The 18200-nt window shown below is 41.4% G+C and overlaps 1 protein-coding gene across 5 annotated transcripts in view; it reads left to right on the top strand.

Moving 5' to 3' along the window:
* CHODL (chondrolectin) overlaps positions 1-18200 on the top strand; it is a 124724-nt gene that overhangs the window by 59721 nt on the left and 46803 nt on the right. For all 5 annotated transcript variants that reach the window (XM_073584496.1, XM_073584495.1, XM_073584492.1 and 2 more), the window contains exon 2: positions 2766-3078. In XM_073584496.1, the coding sequence (XP_073440597.1) occupies positions 2766-3078 (313 nt within the window). The remainder of the gene's footprint in view (positions 1-2765; positions 3079-18200) is intronic.

Here is an 18200-nt window from a genome sequence, read left to right on the forward strand (position 1 = left end):
CTATACCCTATGATGTGAAGCCAAGAAGTTTCTCTCCAACATATATGTGCTGAGGGTTAATCGGCCATGATAGGGTTGGATTATTTCTGAGTAGCTATAAGAGATGGGCAGGACAGCTACTCTCTATATCTCCTCCCCGAGGGTGTGGTTCAGTAGGTTAAATGTCTGGCCACAGACTTCATAGAAAATAGACTGTGTGTGTGGAAGCGAGGACGTTTCTAGTCTGGAGCTCAAGTGTGATCTTACATTTGTAGTTTTCACAAGGCTGGAATCGCTCTGGAAATTACTTCTTAAGTGCTGTTTATTTTTCAGTTATGGCAGAAATGACTGTTTTGCATTGCTATTTTTGTTTTGCTTGTTTATATAGTGATAAACCAGCCCCAGACTTTAATCCCAATTATTCCTGTGTCTACTGAAAGTAGCCGACAAGTGAGTAGTGCTATCACAGTAGGCATAATAAAAAAACAGCCTTTCATTTTGGGGTAGGCAAGCAATAAAGCTGTAAGAAAATGTCAGGAACAATGTTGACTAGGAAGTGATGAAATAAAAGTCCCGCACCAATAGGACTGGAGAAATGCTGATGAAAAGAAGCTTAAAAAATAGTTGACTACATTGTAGAGCATGAGACTTGGGACAGGTTCTGGATATATTTGACTGGGATGAGCAGAATTAAGTTTTTTGGTATTTGATGGTAACAAGCCCACTCTTTTCTACAGGTTTTGCACAAGAAGACACATATGTTGAACAGAGTGGTGGTCAGGTACGGACTGGGGCTGAAATTCAGCCCTGGCATTTGAAATCACACAGGCCCATGGTGTCCCCGTCCCTAAGCACCAGATGGGATATATTACTACTATACTAATATTACCCTGGATGGAGGAAAGCAAGTGACTGAGTCAGCAACCTTGTGTTCCATCATAACTCTTAACAGCATGGGTGTCTTGAGAACACCGATTCTGTTAACAACGTAGCAGACAAGGCAGCCCACAACAAGACAGTCCCTTCTGGCATTTGCCAGAATTGCCAGATGGCCAGTCCGGCCCAGGTGTTGGTAGATATAGGAATCTTATAGCTGAAACAATGCATCATCACACACTCCAGCTGTGCTTCCATTCTATTAGCAAATAAAACAAAACCAGTGATTCCAATTAACCTACACTCCTCTCTCTAGACTGAAATCAAAACTAACAGAAACAGCACAGAACAAAAAAAAAAAACAGGTGCAAAAAACATGAAAAATGTGATGAAGAGCAAAGAAAAAAATAAGCTTTCCAAATGTTGCAAAACACACAAGAAAATATAAGAATACTTACCTCCTAACCTTACACTATGTATTAGTTGGCTTACTTTGGTTCAAGTTACACCAAATTCGCTATTTTTGATATAATAAAAATGATCCATACACAGAAGTCATTTGTCTGTGGTGATTAGTGATCTGTTTAGTGAAATAGTAAGAGCCAGAAATACAGCCCTGAATGAAAGCTAATGGTGATATAAAGCATTCTGTCTCAGCCATTAGTCTGGCATTTTACCAATGATCATAATTACCATTCATCACTGTTGGATTTTTATGGCACACATGTTAATAATTATGATGGGGGAAGGATAATTCATGTTAATATTCTGTCAAAGGGTCTGAAGAGAATGACTCTTCCCCCTTTGTTCATAGAAGAGTAATAGTTAATATGGGGAAATATCACAGTATAATATAGAGGTATATAAAGAGGGTCTCTCACCTTTCTCAGCTTACTTTTCATATCTTGCAAGTATTTAGAGTTTTTTTTTTTCAAAAGTATTCTAACTTGGAGTAGTTGAAGTGGATCTGTCAAATCAGATTTTACAATACAAACTACACACATTATACCCTAAATATCTCAGAAAATACTTTGAATAGTAAAGTCACAATAGCTGTAAAATCCTGATATGAAGATTCACATTTTATGAGTCCAGTTATAGAATTAAATAGCTCATGAGTCCAAGTGTATTCATCTTCTGTCCACCTAACATTATTGACAGCTGCAGCTTGTACTGAGCAGTGTGAGATCTCAGGAGGGACACTGAGGAGCTTAGAAAGAGTTTAAATTTTTGGTTCCAACCTCATCAGGTCTAAGAGATCAATTTAACCCTGATACAACCGATATTAAAGGGGCCTGTTCTACATCATTTGTGATTTTGTAACACTAGACAGACATCAACTAAGAGAAATGTCAAAGCTGAAAAGTGTCCCTTGTGAAAAAAAGTGTTAAATTATAATAAATGTTATTATTTTCAGTAATTTTTTTGTCCATTACTAGTGTTAGTATTACATAAATTAAAAAAAAGGAAAAAAGTTATACATTGAGCAAACCCAAATTGCAAAGTTCGGGGTTCATACCAGACACCTAGTGTCCATTACTGAACCCCGAACACTGACTTTTTACACGATGTCTGGTTTACTGTTCGGGTTTGGTGACAAATAAAGTTTGTTGAAATTCTTCTTAATGATTCTCGCAACGTCTAATAGGGAAATTTCATTTTTTGCATGATGAAATTTTTATTTTACTGTACTTTTTTACATTGCTCTCAAACAAAAGAAGGAAATAAGTGATATGCTAATGTTTTGCCTTTTAAAATGGCTCCTAGATAAACTACAGAATCAATGTAAAATAATTGTGAAATGTTGGCAAGGAAAAGTGAAGAAAAAATTACAAAACTTAGTTTAACCATAGTGAAATACATGTTAAATGTGACCTACAATTATTCTAAATTGGTTATTTTCATTACAGGTCGGAAGGTTTGCTATGCAGATTATAAACATCCATGTTACAAAATTGCTTATTTTCAAGACTTGACAGCACGGGTTGGCTACCATCAGGCACGTGAGGTTTGTGAAGGGGAAGGAGGCCATCTTCTGAGCATTGAAAGTGAAGCAGAGCAAAAACTCATCGAAAGAATGCTTCAAAATCTCACAAATTCAGGTTCTGGAAAATCTGATGGGGATTTCTGGATCGGACTCTCAAGGAACCGAGAATCCATGGCTTCATCTAGTGCTTGTCCAGACCTCTATAGGTGGGATGATGGAAGCACTTCCCGGTTCAGGTAATTATCAATGTGCCTCATATACTAAACTGTCAAAGGGCCGTGCATCATAAAAAAAACTATAGGTCTTTATTGGAGGTGAGAGAATTTCCCAAATTTTTTTTTCCAGGCAGATTCCCTGAAGTCACCTGGCATATTCAATTTGGTCCAATAAAAATGTGTTCGTTGTAATCACACTGTTCTGTCCTCACTAAATGAAGCATAATTCATGTAGCTATACAGGCAGTTAAACGGCTATACTGGGGGTCCAATAAGGAGACTGCAGATTGAATCTGTGCTCTATTGAATGTGATGGTATATTGACGCGGTGACACTACAAACAAAAACATATATGCATACAATCAATACTGGGTTCATCCAGGATTCATATATACATAATACATCATCTGCACTAATAGCTAACCAAGGTAGAACTAACTAAGCAGGGTAGTATGAGGCAGGAATTGGATATAGGAAACATAAGTACATACCAGCGATCCTGTCACAAGGGGAGAAGAAAATTGAGATGCTTCCTGAATGCAGGCAGAAGGAAAATGGTGGACTGGAGGGAAAATGGGGGCTGAACTAACTTGCAAAAGGCTACCAGGATGCATTGCAACCTTACCAGAATGCACTGCAAATGGAGGGAAATAGCAAAGTGAAAGTAAACACATAATAACACTGCGGTTATGACACTGGTCACTAGATGGAGCCAGAAAACACTGTAAATATTAACAAGCAGATAATTAGGATTTTGAGTCAGATGTCAAAGACAGAACACACACTAAGGTAGAGCGGACAGAACTTTAAGAAGACAACAACAAATGTGTTCTGTAAAGACACAAGGTTCAGCTCCTCTGTACTGTGTTAGTTATAATCACAAACAGCTCCGCAGTGAGAGCAGGAGGCATAGACTGTCAGTTATGAAAATTTCACACTGATATTGCCCTTTTAATTTTAAATAAGCTCTGGAGGGAGATTCTCAGGGAGACCTAGGTCCGGCCTAGAGATTTTAACAGCTCATTTACATATTAACAAAAATGTGGATTTCTCTGGAATAAGATATCTGATATCAAGGTATGATTTTATTCAGCTTCCTATGACTTACATGCCCATATAGATGGCTTAGGATAGTTGTTTCTGCTGACAGATTTCCTGTCAATCTCAAGTGACTATGGCTTACATGCCATTAAAATGCTCCGAGGACTCTCCAAACTGCAAACCATAATAAGCAGAAAGAAGAGTTCAAAAACATTTACCTACCGGTCCTAGATCCTTACCTGGTTCTTTACGCCATCTCCTGGCACTTTGCAACTCCCAGTTCTCTGCAATGGTGTTTAGTCCCTTCAGCACATAGGCCAACAGATTAATTGATGTAAATGCCTCCTATGTGACTGTGTGGGTCTCAGCAATTAAAGAATTGAGGACTGATTCTTGTGAAGGACCAGGAGATGAGACAGATGTTGTAAAGAGTCAAGGGAGGACCTAGAGCAGGTGAGTATTTTTTTATTTGATCCTTCCAAGACTCACAAAAATCCAGCAAAGTCAAGTCAAATTCTGAAAATTTTGGATTCACCGTAATCCAAAATTTTGGAGAAATTTGTAACAAAACTGATTCATAACAATGTTGATTTGCTTATCTTTATTCTTCCCTATTTGTAGTCACAATAGTACAAAAATTGTTGTGCCACTTAGCAAAAATGAGCAGTGACAAAATTCAGTGGACTAATTTCTCCAATGGGGGTTGAGCCCCCACCTATTAGGCCTTAGAATTTCTGTTGTGTACACAGGCATGTCAGTCACTATAAAGAGGGGAGGGAGGAGGCGGAGGTGCTCTCCTTATAAATATACGGGACTTATAAGTATAAGTCCACTGTACTGTTGCAATCTCTCACAACTTTAGCTTGAACCTCACAACATGTTTTGTCTTCTAAGAATACAGACCTGAATCTGCTGCTCTCCAGCACATAAGCTGACAGATCTGCTTTTACTAGGTCAATTAGTGCATTCATTGTAGCAAAACAAGTTAATTGAGTTTATTATAACATGTTATTAAGAAATTCTTACAACTTGCAGATGGAAGGCAGATTCCTGTTGCCTCATTCAGCGATTATCCACTAAACATTTATTTTTAGAACAATTTAACAAATATATGTTTTTAATTTTAAAATTTGGAAACAAGCAGTAAAGGAGAAATGAACGGGACCCGGAGATTATTTCATAGGATGTTTTCATGCATTTTCCTACAGTGACATGTTACAGCTATAATCTACAGAATTTCCTGTAAATCACATTGTATGTCAACTAAAGATGATGCTAAATGAATTCTATGAAATTATAAAAGCATACTTGCTCTCTTATAGAATTAGTGACATTGCTCTTGCACTCAGTGTAGAAGCTTATGTTCATTCATTTTAATGGAGTCTTACTGTATTACCAACCAGTGCCCATGGACAAGGTGGTGCTGTCATAAAGAGAGTAGCAATGTATTTCTAATCTCACAAAACTATATAATTTTATAAATTCATATGATAAAATTAATTTGTGTTTTGGTGTTATTTTTTTCACTTAAGTTTTTATTATTATTATTATTATTATTATTTTATTTATTTTAAACACTATTCATTTCAGGCTCTATAATTGGAAAGTGGAGTCAGATTCATATAATTTAAAAATGATACAAGTTGAAAAAACTAAGGCTAGTTTCATACTAGCGTATAGCCGAGGTGCGGAGGGCTGCGGGCTTCCTCCGTGAAGCCCCGCCCCCATCCGCACCTCCTCCGTTCTGCCTCGCCTCTGTCGGCATGCGTACCCTATCTTTAGCATTAGGTATGCAGGCTGTGCCGATTAATGCAGATGCTTCTGCATGCGTCTTTTTGACAAGCGCACCAAAATGCAACATGCTGCGTTTGGCGGAGGCCGCCGCACTGTCAAAACTAAGGCAGACTCATACCGAGGGGAGAGGGCCCTGCCCTCATGGTTTTTGGGAAGGAGACAGTGGGTTAACGGAATGGAACTGCTCCGGTGGTAGTGAGGTGGCACCGTGGTTTTTGGAGGCTGCAGGCTTTACTGACGTGATGAGTTTTATGGTTGTATCTCAAGATTTCAATAAAGTGTCAAATTGGAAGAAAACGTGGATATTCCCCGCGCTGCTGTAGCAATGACGATCCAGACATATAGATGATAAAGGATGGTATTTTATTCTCTATTCTCAAGGCGTATCGAAGTCAGTACGACTTCCTCATCTAGATCATCTATATGTCTGGATCGTCATTGCTACAGCAGCGTGGGGAATATTCTCGTTTTCTTCCAATTTGACACTTCAAATCGGTCAGTGAAATGACTGGTGGATCTGCGGCTGCTGTCAACTCTGATGAGTCTTATACGCTCTAATAGTATAGAATAATATCTGAGTACAAACCAAGTGTTTTTTCCAAATTTACCACCAGATAAGGCCCTATTGGTGCTTTTTGTCTCCTATAGTGTTTCTAAGATTTCAATAAAGGAAGACAACCTGATGTGTTGCAGCAATTAATTTTAGAGGATGGGAAATGCTTGGGAGAAATCGTGAAGATTATTGGGGGACATACATATAAGGACAGAGTAGGGAGAGTGAGTCTCACGGGAGTATCAGTAACCAAATAATTGATGGCATAAAATATATATCTAGAGATGTCTCATAAATAGAGGAACAGATGAAAAAAACAATAATAATCAGCATAGCCATAGTCATAATAAATTTATGACTACAGCAGAGTAACATTGTGAACACTTAATCCAGATAACTATCTAATCAATTAAGTAAACACCCAGATAGCCATTCTTACCCATGTTTTCCCCTGTGCGACACCAGACTAGCAGCCCCAATGCGCGTTTCGCTTGGGCTTCCTTGGGGGGGGGGAGTCTGTCTATACTACACTGTAAATATTCGAGTCTGTAAATGAAAATGCAGACACTATTTTTTTAACAGCCTATTATTCTTTTTTTTTTTTTTTTAAATTTGTTTATTGAACAAAAAGGAGAATAACATACATATTGGCTTATGATAATAAAATACACGCATAGCCCTTACAAATATACAGAAAACAGCCGGTTATACATTGTGAAGCATGTATATCCATTGACTTTCACCAGCTGTTATCATATTATTCATTCATATAATAAAGAACATTCCTAAACTACAACTATATCAACTGGTGCCTGCTACTGCGCAGCCTAATATCGTATATCATGTTATCTCACATATGATGTCTCAGTTTTGCAAAGTAAGGTGAGAGGAATTCCACCTCTCCCAGATCTTCTCAAACTTGCCCGGGCAGCCCCTATTTTGATAAAGTGTACGTTCGTATGGAACAATCGAGTTCACCAGGTCAATCCACATTCTAAGGGAGGGACATGAACCCCCCATCCACCGTAGTGCCAACACCTTCCGTGCCATAAATAGTGTTTCACGCAGAAAAATCCCATCATAATGACCCCAATTCTCCTCATCCCATACCCCAAACAAGCAGACCCATGGTACAAGAGGAACTGGGGCCCGCATCAAGGGTGACAAAATCAGGGTCACCTCTTTCCAGTACTGCAAAATAATGGGACATTGCCAGATCATATGAACAAAATCCGCATCTGGTGAATGACATCGCAGACATTCTGATGATTGAAGACGACCCATCCTGAAAAGTCATGTCGGAGTTAGGTATGATTGATTAATTATATACAGCTGTATCATTCTATTATTAATAGATGGTGATACTCCAATTGGAGACTCCAGGATCTCCTCCCACTCCTCTCCCTGAGCATCAGGGATGAGTCTGTCCCATTTACTTTTAATAGAGCTTATAGCAGATTCCGTTCCCGCATGTACGTGTATAAAGAGGAGATAAGACCCTGGGGACCCTGTGAATTAAGGATTCCTATCAGAGGCAGAGATGAAATAGTACTGTCCCCACCCCCACATCTCATGTGTGATTGAAGAGCCGACCTCAGCTGTAAATAGCGGAAAAAGTGGGATCTCGGAATATCATGTGCAACCTGTAATTGCTCAAAAGACACCAAGGTCCCCCTGTCATACAAGTCTCCCATTGAGGAAACATTATGTTGCATCCACAAAACAGTGGATGGATGGTTCAGTAGTTCTGGGAAATAGTCATTATTCCATAGGGGCATTTCAGCTATAAAATCTTTAAACCCAATCGCTTTCTTAATCTGTCTCCATACTAATCGCGCCAGTCAGAGCAAGGGTAGTAGACGAGGGACAGTAGTCCTCTCCAACTCAAGGAAACCTAGTGGGCAGTCAGTTCGCGCAGCATGGAGTAGGTGGCTTTCCGAATTGGGGAGGCAACTACCCAGCATCCATTTATTTAAAGCTTTAGCTTGCCCAGCCAAATAGTATAAGAAAAAATCTGGTAACGCCGCCCCACCTCCCTTTTTTGGTCTCTGCAGGGTGGTCAATTTAAGTTTGGGCCTAGTTTTCCCCTAGATGAAAGATGTGATCTGGGAAATGAGATTTACAAAGAAGGATTTGGGTACTATTACAGCACTATGCCGAAGGGAGTAGCTAAGCTTGGGGAGTAATATCATTTTAATTAGGTTTATACGTCCGGCCAATGCTCCAAGTTGTGAATTTCATTTTAACTAGTTCCAGCAGTGGGTGAATATTGAGTGAGTTGTGAGTCAAGCGTACTATTTGGAGATATATATATATATATATATATATATATATATACCCAAATATTTAAAACTAGATACAATAGGCAGCGAGGAGAGAGCTTCTAGTTTGGGGCATTGGGGCGTGAGAAAGGGGTAGCAGAGTGGACTTCTCTCAAATTATATATAGACCAGAGTATTTACTGAATCTATCTATAATGGCAATTACTTGTGGTAGAGTCTCCTCCGCTTCATCCATGAATATCACCATATCGTCAGCATATAGACCAATGGTGTCTACCAGACCCGCTATATTTATACCTTTAATACCAGGGGAAGATCTAATACGTATTGCCAATGCCTCAATCGCAAGAGCAAATAGGGCCGGGGAGAGGGGGCACCATTGACGAGTCCCCCTATGCAATGGAAAAGACTCAGACACAGAGTTGTTCACTATAATACGGGCTTTGGGTTTCATATATAGTATTTTGATCCATTTTATAAATTTATGCCCAAAGCCATATCTTTGTAAGCACGCGGAGAGGAAAGGCCACTCAAGAGAGTCAAAAGCTTTGGCAGCATCTAGCGATGCCAGTGCCCACTTGTCTGGCATTAGAGAGCTATATTGGGCTATTGACTGGACCCGTCTGATGTTAATGGAAGTGCTCTTACCAGGCATAAAACCTGTTTCATCAGAATGTATAAGGCTCAATATAATCTAATTCAGTCTGGTAGCTAGAATCTTAGTAAATATTTTATAGTCCACATTTACTAACGAGATAGGGCGGTAGGATCCACATTCCAATGGGTCCTTCCCCTTCTTCTTAAGCACTATGATATTAGCTTCGTAAAAGGATTCAGGCATAGATTTCCCTTTCCAAATTCCCCAAAATATTTTAACCAAAAGTGGTGTTAATATATCCCTATATTTCCTGTACAATTCAATAGGGAATCCATCCGGCCTTGGTGCCTTCCCGGAGGCCATGTCTGTTATGGCATTTTCTATCTCCTCCGCAGTAAATTCAGCGTCCATAAGGGCCCGTTGTTCAGGATCTAAAGTAGGGAATGTCACATCTGACAGTCTAAACACTATTCTGAGTATTAAGCTTTTCCTCAGTTGCTTTAAACACACTTCTATTATTTTGCACATAACTGACGTCTGGTTTAATAAATACTTGCATTTACCATGGCATAACAGTTCTGGAACATTTATTCTTAATTTCCTTTTCTCTTTAATTTCTCTTAGAAATGTATAAAAATCAACAAATGGGCATCATTATTTTTCTTTGTCGACGGGATGTTGACAGTGTCACAGTGTGAAGGACACACCCTATTGTCAAGGGGTTATGTACCTTTCTATATTCTTGCGCCATCTGTCTCTAATCTCGGCCACCAGTGCACTGCCTTGGCACGAGGTCCAGACTGTAGAGGGTATGGTGTTGATGTCACGGCTCGTTTGTGCATTGTCTGCCCAGCCCATCATTGCCATCACTACACTGTATGTGGTAGGGCAGTGTAATGGCCCTCGGTCAGCCCTTAGTTCCTTACCCTCCTACTGGGCAAAGTAATCACTGCCTCGATCCAAACTAAGATTTGTTATTTATGAATGAAGCTGCTTAGCAAATTATGTATCCTATTGGTGCACACATTGTCTCTGCCAATTATAAGCATTTATTACAGCTCCTGATGCATTATACTTCACCTTGTGTATCCTAACTTTCAACCTGGCTTTTTAGTCACTTCCCTTTTGCTTGACCATTGCATTAATGGACTTCTGGGCTTTACCTTGGATATGACCTTGCCTATTGATTCTCTAACCTACTTGCTTATCCTTTGTTTTTCTCTTATCCTTCATCCTGCCTTCTGATTTTGTTGGCCTGACCTGGAAATATCAAAATCTTTCTGCCAACTCGTTTCACTAGCCAGCAGCTATTCTGTGGAAATAATTCTTGATCTTTGACAACAAAGTCAAGATCCCTGTATAGGGGTGAAAACCAAAGTATTTCTTGGAATCTGCTACAAGTTGAGTTCACAATGGAGGAAAAATGATGAACTCCAATACTCCATTTATTCTTACATTTCCAGGAGTAATTTAACCTCTTAGCAACAAGAGGATTTGGCACTTACACCCATTAATTCCCTCTTTATGCAAAATTGTTTTTTTTTTTAATTTCATGGGTTACTAAAATTATTATTTTTTATTATACACAGGGCTATTATTTTCCCATTTTATACATGTTGCAGTTTTATTAAAGGGTTAAAGGCTTAAAAGTAATGTGTCATCAGAAATTGACCTATTGTTTAGACCAGATTTTTATGTTAAATGTTTTTTTTTTTTTTCATATCACAATCTTTATTGAAAATAAAAATGAGAAATCTTGCAACTTGCACACTGCTTTGTTATTTTTAAGATCTAACTTCCGGTTGTTTCATGAAATAACACATTAGCAGCAATAGATTGACTCAGATCCTGTCTTTTATTCTGAAGTATCTAATGAGCATATCAAAAGTTCATTGTACAGGTTGGTAGGAGGGGAATCTGTGACATCCTCTATAGGTGTCATCTGTCATAATAATCCTACCTCTGATGATAAGGAGACTGCAGAAAACTCTAAAATGACAGGAAGTATGAATCTAGCCCCAGTTGCCAGTGTAAAAATTGTGAGACTACTAATTTTTTTTTTTTTACTAATTGTGATATAAAAACAAATTGAAAACATTTTTTAAAAATATACAGTGGGGGGAATACGTATTTGATCCCTTGCTGATTTTGTAAGTTTGCCCACTGGCAAAGACAAGAACAGACTATAATTTTAAGGGTAGGTTAATTTTAACATTGAGGGATATAATATCAAAAATAAAATCCAGAAAATCACATTGTATAAATTATATAAATTTATTTGCATTTTGCAGTGAGAAATAAGTATTTGATCCACTGGCAGACAAGATTTAATACTTGGTGGCAAAACCCTTGTTGGCAAGCACAGGGTTGCGCACATGTCAGGAGAAATTTTGGCGCACTCCTCTTTGCAGATCATCTCTAAATCATTAAGATTTTGAGGCTGTCACTTGGCAACTTGGAGCTTCATCTCCCTACATAAGTTTTCTATGGGATTAAGGTCTGGAGACTGGCTAGGCCACTCCATGACCTTAATGTGCTTCTTTTTGAGTCACTCCTTTGTTGCTTTGGCTGTGTGTTTTAGGTCATTGTCTTGCGAAGACCCAGCCACGACCCTTTTTTAATGTCTTGACGGAGGGAAGAAGGTTGTTACTCAGGATTTTACGGTACATGGCTTCATCCATTCTCTCATTGATGTGGTGAAGTAGTCCTGTGCCCTTATCAGAGCAACACCCCCAATACATAATGTTTACACCTCCATGCTTGACAGTGGGGTCAGTGTTCTTTGGGTCATAGGCAAAATTTCTCTTCCTCCAAACACGGCAAGTTGAGTTAATGCCAAAGACCTCAATTATTGTCTCACCTGACCACAGCACCTTCTCCCAATCAATCACAAAATTATCCAGATGTTCATTGGCAAACTTCAGTCGGGCATGCACATGTGGCTTCTTGAGCAGGGGGATCTTGCTGGCACTGCAGGATTTTAAACCTTAATGGCGTAATGTGTTGCCAATGGTTTTCTTGGCGACTGTTGTCCCAGCTGCCTTGAGATCATTAACAAGTTCCCCCGTGTAGTTTTAGGCTGATCTCTCACCTTCCTCATGGTCAAGGATACTCCGCAAGATGAGATGTGCATGGTGCCCCAGATCGATGTCCATTGACAGTCATTTTGTATTTCTTCCATTTTCTTACTATTGCACCAACAGCTCTCTCCTTCTCACCCAGCGTCTTACTTATAGTTTTGTAGCCCATTCCAGCTTTGTGCAGGTCTATGATCTTGTCCCTGACATCTTTATAAAGCTCTTTGGTCTTGCCCATGTTGCAGAGGTTTGAGTCTGACTAATTAATTGATTCTGTGGACAGGAGTCTTTTATAATGGTGACTATGTAAGACAGCTGTCTTTAATGCTGGTATCGAGTTGATTAGGAGCATCTAACTCCAAGGTCTCAAACACGAGGCCCGTGGGCCGCATGCAGCCCCTGAGGCAGGCATCTATGGCCCATGGTGGACCACATGTCTCACTCCCTGAGGCAGGGGGAAGGTGCGCATTTAGGAGCGCGTGATGGCTGTTCTGTGTGCACACACTGCACAGGACCTGGGATGAGGTCACAGCAGGGGGAGGAGTCAGGGGTCACATGATCAGGGGCCTCAGTGTATGCAGGACGCTGCTGTCTGTGGTGGTTGTCATGGTGCTGGATGAAGGTAAGTTTGTGTGGGGTCAGGAGGGGTTTACAGGGTGGATGTAGCAGAGCCATGTGTGTACGGAGTGGAGCCATATGTGTACAAAGTGTATGGAGCGCAGCTGTGTGTGTGTACGAGGTGTGCAGAGCGGAGCCATGTGTGTATGAAGTGTATGGCACAGAGCTGTGTGTGTACAAGGTGTACGGAGAGGAGCCATGTGTGTAAGAGGTGTATGGAGAGGACCCGTGTGTGTACGAGGTGTACAGAGTGGAGCCGTGTGTGTACGAGGTGAACGGAGCGGAGCCGTGTGCGTACGAGGTGTACGGAGCGGAGCCGTGTGTGTACGAGGTGTACGAAGCGGAGCCGTGTGTGCACGAGGTGTATGAAGCGGAGCCGTGTGTGTACGAGGTGTTTGAAGTTGAGCCGTGTGTGTACGAGGTGTATGGAGAGGAGCCACGTGTGCGAGGTGTGTTAAGCTTGAAAGGAATGCGGCCCCCCCAGCTCAAATTTTTTTTTTATGTGCGGCCCATTTACTCTGCCGAGTTTGAGACCCCTGGTCTAACTGGTCTGTAGGAGCCAGAACTCTTAATGGTTGGTAGGGGATCAAATACTTATTTCTCACTGCAAAATGCAAATAAATTTAGATAATTTATACAATGTGATTTTCTGGATTTTATTTTTGATGTTCTATCTCTCAATGTTAAAATTAACCTACCCTTAAAATTATAGACTGTTTATGTCTTTGTTAGTGGGCAAATGTACAAAATCAGCAAGGGATCAAATACTTATTTCCCCCACTGTACATGTAACACAAAAACTAGATTTATTTTAAATAGGTTATTCCCTTTAAGACTGCCCTCACCCCTTCCAGCTCATCTGTATGTAAAACTGACATCTGCTAGTGGAAAATTAACACTACAAGTGATATTTACAGTTGCTAGACAGCTTTATAGACAGCAATCCAATGGAAAAGGAGTAAATGGAAGAGAGAGAATTATAGGTTTGGCCGTGCCCAACCCCCTACTAATAACCATATGAGAAGGCGTATTAATTTATGTGAATACTAGTGTTGAGCATTCCGATACTGCAAATATCGAGTATTGGCCGATATTCCCTGTCTGTGCTGACTGCGGAGGTTCTGTGCCGACTGTCGGGGGTCTGTACGGGCCTCTCGGGGGTCTGTACAGGCCTGTCGGGGGCCTGTGCCGGCTGCCGGTGGTCTGTACGGGCCTCTCGGGGGCCTGTGCCTGCTGCCGGTGTTCTGTACGGGCCTCTCGGGGGTCTGTACAGGCCTGTCGGGGGCCTGTGCCGGCTTCCGGTGGTCTATACGGGCCTCTCGGGGGCCTGTGTTGGCTGTCGGTGGTCTGTGCCGGATGCTGGGGGCCTGTGCCGGCTGCCGGTGGTCTGTACGGGCCTCTCGGGGGCCTGTGCCTGCTGCCGGTGTTCTGTACGGGCCTCTCGGGGGTCTGTACAGGCCTCTCGGGGGCCTGTGTCGGCTGTCGGTGGTCTGTGCCGGATGCTGGGGGCCTGTGCCGGCTGCCGGTGGTCTGTACGGGCCTCTCGGTGGTCTGTGCCGGCTGCTGGGGGCCTGTGCCGGCTGCCAGTGGTCTGTGCGGGCCTGCCAGGGGTCTTGTGTGTGTGCAGGCATCATCCGATCGGACTACAAGTCCCATCGGGCGATGCCTGCTACACTGACAGTGATTGACACATTTGCCAATGATGGGACAGTAGTAGTCCCATCATCCGGCTAATGTGTTGAATGTAAAAAAAAAAAACCATACTACATACATACTACATACAGTATATACTACATTCATACAACATACATATATACTACATACAACATACATGCTACATATATACTACATTCATACAACATACATACATACTACATACATACTACATGTATACTACATTCATACAACATACATACATGGTACATACATGCTACATATATACTACATTCATACAACATACATACATACTACATACATACTACATGTATACTACAATCATACAACATACATATATACTACATCCATACAACATACATACTACGTACATAATACATATATGCTACATTCATACAACATACATACATACTACATTCATACAACATACATGCATACTACATACATACTAATATATACTACATTCATACAACAAACATACATACTACATATGTGCTACATTCATGCAACATACATACATACATACTACCTATATACTACATTCATACAACATACATACTACATATATGCTACATTCATACAACATACATACATGCTACATATATACTACATTCATACAACATACATACATACTACATATATGCTACATTCATACAACATACATACATGCTACATATATACTACATTCATACAACATACTGCATACTACATACACTCACTGGCCACTTTATTAGGTACACCTGTCCAACTGTGTGTTAAGACTTAATTTCTAATCAGCCAATCACATGGCGGCAACTCAGTGCATTTAGGCATGTAGACATGGTCAAGACAATCTCCTGCAGTTCAAACCGAGCATCAGTATGGGGAAGAAAGGTGATTTGAGTGCCTTTGAACGTGGCATGATTGTTGGTGCCAGAAGGGCTGGTCTGAGTATTTCAGAAACTGCTGATCTACTGGGATTTTCACGCACAACCATCTCTAGGGTTTACAGAGAATGGTCCGAAAAAGAAAAAAAATCCAGTGAGCGGCAGTTCTGTGGCCGGAAATGCCTTGTTGATGCCAGAGGTCAGAGGAGAATGGGCATACTGGTTCGAGCTGATAGAAAGGCAACAGTGACTCAAATTGCCACCCGTTACAACCAAGGTAGGCAGAAGAGCATCTCTGAACGCACAGTGCGTCGAACTTTGAGGCAGATGGGCTACAGCAGCAGAAGACCACACCGGGTACCACTCCTCTCAGCTAAGAACAGGAAACTGAGGCTACAATTTGCACAAGCTCATCGAAATTGGACAGTAGAAGATTGTAAAAACGTTGCCTGGTCTGATGAGTCTCGATTTCTGCTGCGACATTCGGATGGTAGGGTCAGAATTTGGCGTAAACAACATGAAAGCATGGATCCATCCTGCCTTGTATCAACGGTTCAGGCTGGTGGTGGTGGTGTCATGGTGTGGGGAATTTTTTCTTGGCACTCTTTGGGCCCCTTGGTACCAATTGAGCATCGTTGCAACGCCACAGCCTACCTGAGTATTGTTGCTGACCATGTCCATCCCTTTATGACCACAATGTACCCAACATCTGATGGCTACTTTCAGCAGGATAATGCGCCATGTCATAAAGCTCGAATCATCTCAGATTGGTTTCTTGAACATGACAATGAGTTCACTGTACTCAAATGGCCTCCTCAGTCACCAGATCTCAATCCAATAGAGCATCTTTGGGATGTGGTGGAACGGGAGATTCGCATCAGGGATGTGCAGCCGACAAATCTGCGCCAACTGTGTGATGCCATCATGTCAATATGGTCCAAAATCTCTGAGGAATGCTTCCAGCACCTTGTTGAATCTCTGCCACGAAGAATTGAGGCAGTTCTGAAGGCAAAAGGGGGTCCAACCCCTTACTAGCATGGTGTACCTAATAAAGTGGCCAGTGAGTGTACATACGTACATACTACATTCATACAGCATGCTACAGACATACAACATACATACATACTGCATACAATACATTCATACATTCATGCAATACATACATAGACATACAGTACATATAACATAGAGAACATACTCACCATCACTTGTCACTTTGTTCCCCGAAGCCAGTGTCATTCTCACTGTAAAAAATATGAAAACAAACAAACAATATACTCCCTGATCCGCAGAAATTCATGCGTGTGTGTCCCACGTCAATCTCCCGTGGAGAACAGCAGCATCAGCTGATGCAACCGCTCTCTATGGGGCTCCAGGAATCCAGTGATGGGAGGTAGGTATCCTTCCGCACTGTATTCCTCCGCCACTGTATAAAAATAGTCCCTAGTCTCACTTTTGGCATTGCTGTGTGAGAAAGTTCCCATGCAGCTTTTGCCATAAAGTGAGACCAGGGACTATTTTTTACAGTGGCGGAGGAATACAGTGCGGAAGGATACCTACCTCCCGTCACTGGATTCCTGGAGCCCCATAGAGAGCGGTCGCATCAGCTGATGCTGCTGTTCTCCACGGGAGATCGGCTTGGGACACACATGCGTGGATTTCTGCGGATCAGGGAGTATATTGTTTGTTTGTTATTTTCATATTTTTCCACAGATGACACTGGCTTCGGGGAACAATGTGACAAGTGATGGTGAGTATGTTCTCTATGTTAGATGTACTGTATGTCTATCTATGTATTGTATGAATGTACTGTATGTAGTATGTATGTTGTATGAATGTTGTATGAATGTAGTATATATGTAGCATGTATGTAGTATGTATGTTGAATGAATGTAGTATATATGTAGCATGTATGTAGTATGTATGTTGTATGAATGTATTATATATGTAGCATGTATGTAGTATATATCTATTGTGGTGTAGTGACCACTATGTCCGCTAGGGGGCGCTGTGTGGGTGTCCCAGGATGGGTGTACAAGCACATTCAGTGTGGTAACAGGAGCAGGGTCCTAAATGACCTTTATGGGTCTCAAAGTGGGTGGCCTTGGGATGCAGGCTCCAGGGTGTATTGATCAGCAGAGGTACTGCTGATATTTCTGTTACACTGTGTCAGGGAAGCCTGTGTGTGTCTATGTGCAATAGAACCTTTAGTGATGTCATAGCCATGTGAGCACCTGTGGGTGTGGTTACAGGGCTATGTAATTGAGGTGTTTGGCACGTGTGAAGGAGTGTGAGGGAGTCTGTCAGAGTGTGGACAGACTTCGACGTGTCCAGGTGGGACCCTACAGAAAGTGGTCTGTGTGCTAAGGAAGGAGAAGCCTTCCTGTGTCTGCGGCTGCAGATGGAGCGTTGCTCTGGACATTGCCCTGAGCTGGGTATATTAGTTGTATATGGGGAGGACTACAGCTCCCAGCATGTGCTGAGACTTTCGGTCCGAGTCTCCAACCACGGACGTTTTGTGTTGCTTTGCCTGAGCTGAAGGTTACTTTTCAGTGTTACGCTGCCTTGTGGGTTTATGAAGTGAATAAACCACATGAACTTTGGGAAGAACCTGTCTCAAGATTGTCCCCCGCTGCACCT

Source organism: Dendrobates tinctorius, unplaced genomic scaffold, assembly GCF_039654945.1.
Source record: "Dendrobates tinctorius isolate UK_male_01 unplaced genomic scaffold, ASM3965494v1 ptg000084l, whole genome shotgun sequence".
Taxonomy (NCBI): Eukaryota; Metazoa; Chordata; class Amphibia; order Anura; family Dendrobatidae; genus Dendrobates; species Dendrobates tinctorius.